Genomic DNA, 6,895 nt, shown 5'->3' on the forward strand with positions numbered 1-6,895 from the left:
GTAAGTGAATGTAAGATATGATTATTGTAAAAAAAAAAAAAAAAAAAAAGTTTTACTATTTTACTACATTTCAATATGGTTAGTAGCATGGCTAAAGTTTGTCATACTTTTTCATATTTCAGAAGTGTGTATGAGAATTATAACAATATTTCTGCCACATTTTAGCTCCAGTTTTTCCTTATTTAATTGTTAAATTTTAATCTCTCTGTTTACTTTAAATGATTTCATTTTCTATGAATTATTAATTCAAACTCCTTACATTTATTTTGTTATTTATGTAGCCATTTCTTTCTTATCTTCATATTAACATCTTTTGTTCTTTTCGTCTACTATTGCACAAGCTCTGTACATTTTTTCTACTCCCATATTTGATTTAGAAAACGGTGGCACCTTAACACAGGAAGTGAACAAACTTTTTAATGACAAAATATAAACATGCATTTCTGTAAGTGTCAACACGTTAAACATATTGCGTGAATGAATTATCAGTAATAGACATGGAGAAGGGGTCGTATTAAATAAGCCCTGCTTCCTCCTACTCCTTTGTCGGACATGTTGAATTGTGCAAACGTAACCATGTGATGTTCCTTCATGTAACCTGTTAAACATGTCCAAAACAAATAAACCAGGGGTGTCCAAAGTGTGTTCCGGAACCATTTTGTTGCCTGAGTTTTTTTTTGTTTTTTTTTGGCCTGGGGCACACTGTAGAAATGAAATTAAACAAAAACAGCAAAAATGGGGGGACAAAACTGTGAAAATGCACAATGTAAAGAGAAAAGCCTGAAATGTTAATACTAATAACACAAAGCTTCATATTTACATATGTATACAACGTGTAGCATTTTTCCAAAATTAAAAATTGTATATACAAATATCATGGTGGATCCCGCATTTTTTGATTTTTCAGTATGCAGCCCTCAGTCGACACCCCTGTAAAAACCATAACACACTTATCAACCAAAAATACAGCCTTAACTAATAACAATTGAAGCCTATTGAAGTACATTAGATGTTGCATGTAAACGTTAAACTGCAGTATCGTATTATTTACATGGCATGACCAATTTGAGTCATTTGTGGAGCCAATAGATCCTCCTCCAAATAGACCTCAGGGTCATTTATAGATTTACAAATCAGTTATGGCAGTCTGGATCCAACCATGCCGTGCAATGCATGAATTAGAAGCAAACCCTCAGCTTTTAGTTGCAGGCTGAAATTGCAAACTGCCACTTTGGGTGTAAACATGCAAAGTCACCGGCTGAAAACATACTCGGTGTAGCTGGTCCACATCTTGTCCTCTCCTGGGTCACTGCTGGCATACGAGCACGTCCCCGTGGAGTTGCAGGCCACCATGTGAAAGCCAGCTTCGGCCAGCCGGTCGAACGCCTGCTCCAGGAAGTTGTACTTGAGGTAGTACCTGGACGTGTACTTGTCCGGAGGTCGGTCCGGGTCTCGGCTCTCGTTCAGAGTGTCCCCAAAGACTTCTTTGGCAAGAGAGATCTTGCTGCACACGGTGATCCTGGCCACTCTGCGGAATTTAGCGTCCGCTTGGATGTCTCTGCCGATGGTGTAGCTGCCCCTGTAGCCCACCGTGATGTACCCGGAACTGGACCCGGGCGAGCGCAGGATTCTGTCCGAGGAGGAGGGCGTAGTGGCCGGGCTGGGGAGCTCAGCCTCCTCCGGATCCCCACTGTCCTCCGTGTAGGAGCTGTCGTTGCTGAGGCGCCTCGACAGCTCAGGCAGCTGGAAGAAATCAGCCTCCTTCTGCAGCCTCCTCCTTTCTTTGAAGAACTCCGGCAGAAAAAGCTCCGAGTCCCGCAAGAAGTCCAGAATGTAGCGGAACAGAAAGCCGTCGCGGTCGAAAAAGAAGCGGCCCTTGCTGTCTTTGGGCAGGTCTTCGGGGGAACTTTGGCTGAACTTGGCCCACAGGAGAGAGTCCGGCACCGCTGTGAGAGTTTCTAGCCGGGTCACATACACCTGGCCGCCCACGTTCAGCTCCACGATGTCAGGGAAAGTTGAGCTTCGGTTGTCTGTGTGCGCCATCTCTGCTGTTTTTTGGGCAAGAGAAAAGTCTTCCTACTGTGGACAAATGTTTATATGGCTTTAACTGAGTGGGAGGAGAAGCAATGACGGCCAACACAGCTTTAACTGTTCAGTGGGAGACCAAGGACTCTTTAAGAAGCTCCTTCTTCTATTCAAACCTGTTGCATTCAATCTATATAAATTTATGTTGATCATTGTCATTCATACATATTTATTATCACGGATGTAATTAGCACACATATACAATGTAAAACAAGCAAAATAAGTCTTCTATTCCAGGTGTGTTCAAAGTGCGGCCCGGGAGCCATCTGCGGCACACAGTTTATTTTTGTTGGCCTGCTGCACATTGTAGAACTACAAATAAAGCCCCCCCAAAAAACAAGCACAAAACTAAATAAATAGAGCAAAAAGGCACAATGTAAATAGAAAAGGCTGAAATGTTACTAATAACTAATAATGACACAAAGCTTTGTCTTTATATAACTTTTTTTTTTAGCCTTTATACAACATTTTAAAAAAATATTAAAATATCAAAGTCTTATTTTCAGAATACATACCTAGGTTGAAACAGTATGGCAAATCTGTTTTATACCAACTTTTATGGTAAGAAACCACTTTTACTTACTGAAGTTCATGCCGTGCGTTACTCCTCTAATTCTTGTATTACAATGCCATCTAGTGGACAGTAGGCGGAGGTGCAGCTGGGGTACTAAGTACAGTAAACACTGCATGTGAAAGTGCAGTACATACAGTGTTTAATAAGCCACAAAATTACTTGTACCACTAAATGCGACTTCAGTTGTCTTTTCTGCACGTCTCCGCAATAACAAAAATGCGGCATTTCTCTTTCTGTACCTCTCGCAAATACACACGCACACACACGCACGTTCTATTAAGCTATAGTGTCCATGTCAGTTCATTTAAAGGTCAGTTTTTTTCTCTCTCTCAGTCTGGCAGAAGATAATTGGATGGATGAGGTACAGTATAGCTCACCAATTAGAATACTGAGGTTAAAAGAAATGACAAGTCACACAAAGATATTTTGGTCTCGACTCTCAAATACTCTTTCCCCTGTAGGCTAGGGGCGTTCAAACTAGGGCTGCATGCTGGAAAATCAAAGGATGTGGCTGCACGTTTATATTATTATATATTGTCTTAATTTTGTAAATAGGCTAAAAAAAGCAACACATATTTAAAATGAAAGCTTTGTGTTCTGATGTTATTAGTAGGCTATCAACATTTCAGTGTTACATTGCGCTTTTTTGCTGTGTTTTTCCATCTCTGCTAAAAAAATTTTGTTTCAGCAATAATAAATAATAAAAAACAGGCCGGTGACCGCAAATGGCCCTCCAGGCCACACTTTGGACACTGTTTCTGTAGACCAAGCAGCTGCTTTTGTCTATTTTTTGTACAGCTGAAGTCAAAAGTTATGTGCTGTCACGAAGTGACTCCTTTAAATTATATGACGCATGTAGCAAGCAGCCATTTAAAATCATATTTGGATCTTTAACATTATGAATCAAATTGCCTTTCGGACCCCCCTGAAATTTCAATCTAGTCACTGGATGTGAGTGCAGGATCCATAAAGAATCTACCTAAGAGCACACTCTTATTAATGTTATTTGCATTTTTACTTCATTTGATTTTTATCGTAGTTCTGTAAGCAACTTTTCTCCTTTTCCTCCCACGCCATCCCATCTAGTGCCTATTGTGGATCCATGTTTGGACTCTATTTGGGTACAGCCCTCCTGCATATGAAACAAAACCCTCTATTTCATTGGTAATTGCTCGTGCAGTTTTTAAACACAGCTCATTTACATGCAGCTTTTCAGTGACTCATTCACAATTACCCTGTGACTGACAGTCCAGGGTGGTCACCCCTTCGTGCTAAGTCTACTGCAATTAGCTCCAGACCTCCACAACCCGAAACAGGATAAGTGCTTAGGATGGATGGGTGCTATGAAGATGACATGCAGTACTTCCTACCATGAGAGACAACAAACACGTTATGTCTGACATCAGTCAAGATGGCTGTAATGTGTTTTTACCTCAAGGAAAACAAAACAGACCAACGTATGTAAGCGATATTGCAAGATTGTATAAAAAAGTACATGTACTCATTGGTAACTCTTCTTTTGTAGTTCTGCAGTGAAATACCATTTGTTAAAGCTTTTGTTGTGGACTTCTTTGTGTATTCACTATTTGAGCCTTCCTGTGACCCCCCCTCCCTTCTGATGTGACACCCAGTCAAACACTGTCAATCTGCAGTTTACTGGAGTGTGAGCTCTCCACACAGCCGCGGCCCTCTTGCCACCTCTTGCTCCATCATCTGAGTGATGTTTTTCTTCTTTGGCCTTTACAAAGATAATGCTCAGTTTTCACATCGGTGTTTTTATGTATTACTTAACATACGTGAGCGTGCTTTCATTGCTGTTTGTTGGCGCAGATCTATAACTATGGTACTTATACAATAAGGAAAAACATCTTTGCTTTCTTTATCTTTGGCCCACTGCTGCTTGGGAGACATAATGAAGTGCGAAATGTTAACTAATAAGCCACGTTATCCTTCGTTAGCGCTGCTGTCGGCACACAAAATGAAGTTTTTAATTAATATATGGATGCATGTTCGTATCCACTGAATGACGTAAACAGGAAATGAGGAATACCTGTATAATACACTTGAAGCCTACCTGAAACACTGTTTCATTTAACAACAATAAATTAAAGAAGAAAGCAGTCATTTTTGCCATGAAAGATATATTTGAGACTGAATGTTTGTCATATGTTTATCTTTATTGTATTAGTTCTGGTCTTTTATGCAGTCCTGAGCTGGGACCTGTAAATTCTTGGCTGCGGCTGCACCTCGGGGTGATGTCATCATGTGTGTAATGATGTGTTCGTGTCTGCAGTACGTGGCTGTGTAATAGTTGCAGTTTTCCAAAATATATTAATTAATACACAAGCACTTTTTTGTGATTGAATATGGCCTATTATTAGTCAAAAATATGCATGTTTAAGCAAAGTTTAAACTAAGCATTTCCAAGCATAAGAATGACAAAATGAGCTAAAATACAAATATATGACATTCAGAAACCCATTGAAAGACATGTTGATATGTGGTCACACTGGTCACTAGGTGTCAGTAATGTTACATTAGCCACAAGAAGTCCCGGAAGTAAAAAAAAAAAACAAAATAGTATTTCATTCACATTTTCAAAGTTTACAGGTAATCAAAGTAGCTGATATGATAATTATATTCTATATGGCAATAAAGATAATTACACATAACTCCTAAATAGTTGTGTACATAACCTGAGTACTGGTAATATGTCAGTCAAATTAGCTATGTAACGTTCATTAGGGCACACAGTTCATGTATTACATCCAGTTAGCATTTGCTATCAAACATTACTGATATACAAGAATTTAAAACGATTATGCAAAAGACAATGCAGCCGAAGTCAAGGCAACATATTGAAAAGGTTTCACCCAAGGGCACGTTTTCAATTACATCATGAAATAATAGTTTAAGAAGCGAACGTGTAGAAAACACTGATTTCTGTAGTAGAGTTCATGACATGAAGCCAAGCCAGTAAACAATACACTTTTTTTCTACGTAGCTGGCCGCTACAAGTGAACAGATAACTTTTGTTATAGATATAGAGTAAGCATTTTACCGCTGAGTTAGTTAATCCATAATCAGAATAATAAAGATGAAAGTTGCATCTCCGTGTGTAGCTTGAAACGCTGCGGGGGAGCAAGCGCGAATCAGGAGGGGAGCTTAATGTCAGCTGACTGATGTCATATGACAACTACAAAGTGATGTTTACACGATCAAACAACCTTGGCGATCTACCGGTAGCTCGCGATCGACGTAATGGTCACCCCTGCTATACGTGCTATATGTCTTCTTTTGTCTTATTATGTCTACCATATTGGGTAATATGAGCGTAAAGGTGACTATAGGATTGGCATTACTGTAGAGGGCTCTTTCACTGTCTACACCCAAAATGCTACTGAAATGAAAGTAGTCATTCTTAGCTCATTTTGGATCACTGAGTACGAAAATGATGTTTAAAAATGCTCATTGGCTCTTGTTTTAAAGATACACCACCCCTGTGGTATACCATATGCCCACAATTGGCAATGAAGGTAGGCCACATAATCTTGAATACAGAACCTTTATTCCCTTCAAGAGAAGTGCCTAGTTGAATCTTCATAATCTTGTGACTATACTGTATGCACATAAAGTGTATGGAGACATATCACACTGTGTATTACTCTCTATACGTTACTATGTAATAAAGAACCTCACATGCCTTTAAAAGTTTAGCTAACAAGATTTTTTGATGGTCATTTTCTTGTTCAGCAGCCCAAAATTGACCACATTTTTCCCTACAGTGATATGTTTTATCTCAGAAGCTGACATTTTTTTGAAAATGTGTAGACCGGTGAATGTTAAAAAGCATATTTAGAAGGTTGTAAACAGGTTTTCTATCCTCTAACCATGAAAATATTCAATTTATAAATCCACTTATCAGGGTTGAGTCTGGAAAAAATTAACCACGATAAACGAGGGATGACTACTGTATACAGTATGCTCATCTGACATACATTTAAAATAATTTTAGCAACACTGTCTGCTGCCATTGTGGCTGGGGTAAGTAGCAAACTACTCTTCCCACAAAGGTGATATGATTTAATGAATATATAAACAAAAAAAACCTCAATAACGCTGGGATTATGTAGTTTGCTTACAATGTAGTACAAAGTGAGAAAATAGCTGTAGAATTGAATTTCCTGTGAAATCATTCACTCCGGAAAAGAGTCTTCACTTCTGCTCTGACTTCTA

The 6,895-nt window shown here is 39.0% G+C and overlaps 1 protein-coding gene across 1 annotated transcript; it reads right to left on the bottom strand.

Moving 5' to 3' along the window:
• Window positions 1-403: 403 nt before the first annotated feature.
• On the bottom strand, window positions 404-2,156 carry LOC129179007 (BTB/POZ domain-containing protein KCTD12-like). The gene has a single exon (XM_054771778.1). It carries the CDS (start codon window positions 2,041-2,043, stop codon window positions 1,252-1,254), a length of 792 nt encoding a protein of 263 aa, XP_054627753.1. The 5' UTR covers window positions 2,044-2,156; the 3' UTR covers window positions 404-1,251.
• Between the last annotated feature and the right edge of the window lie 4,739 nt (window positions 2,157-6,895).

Source organism: Dunckerocampus dactyliophorus, chromosome 3 (assembly GCF_027744805.1).
Source record: "Dunckerocampus dactyliophorus isolate RoL2022-P2 chromosome 3, RoL_Ddac_1.1, whole genome shotgun sequence".
Taxonomy (NCBI): Eukaryota; Metazoa; Chordata; class Actinopteri; order Syngnathiformes; family Syngnathidae; genus Dunckerocampus; species Dunckerocampus dactyliophorus.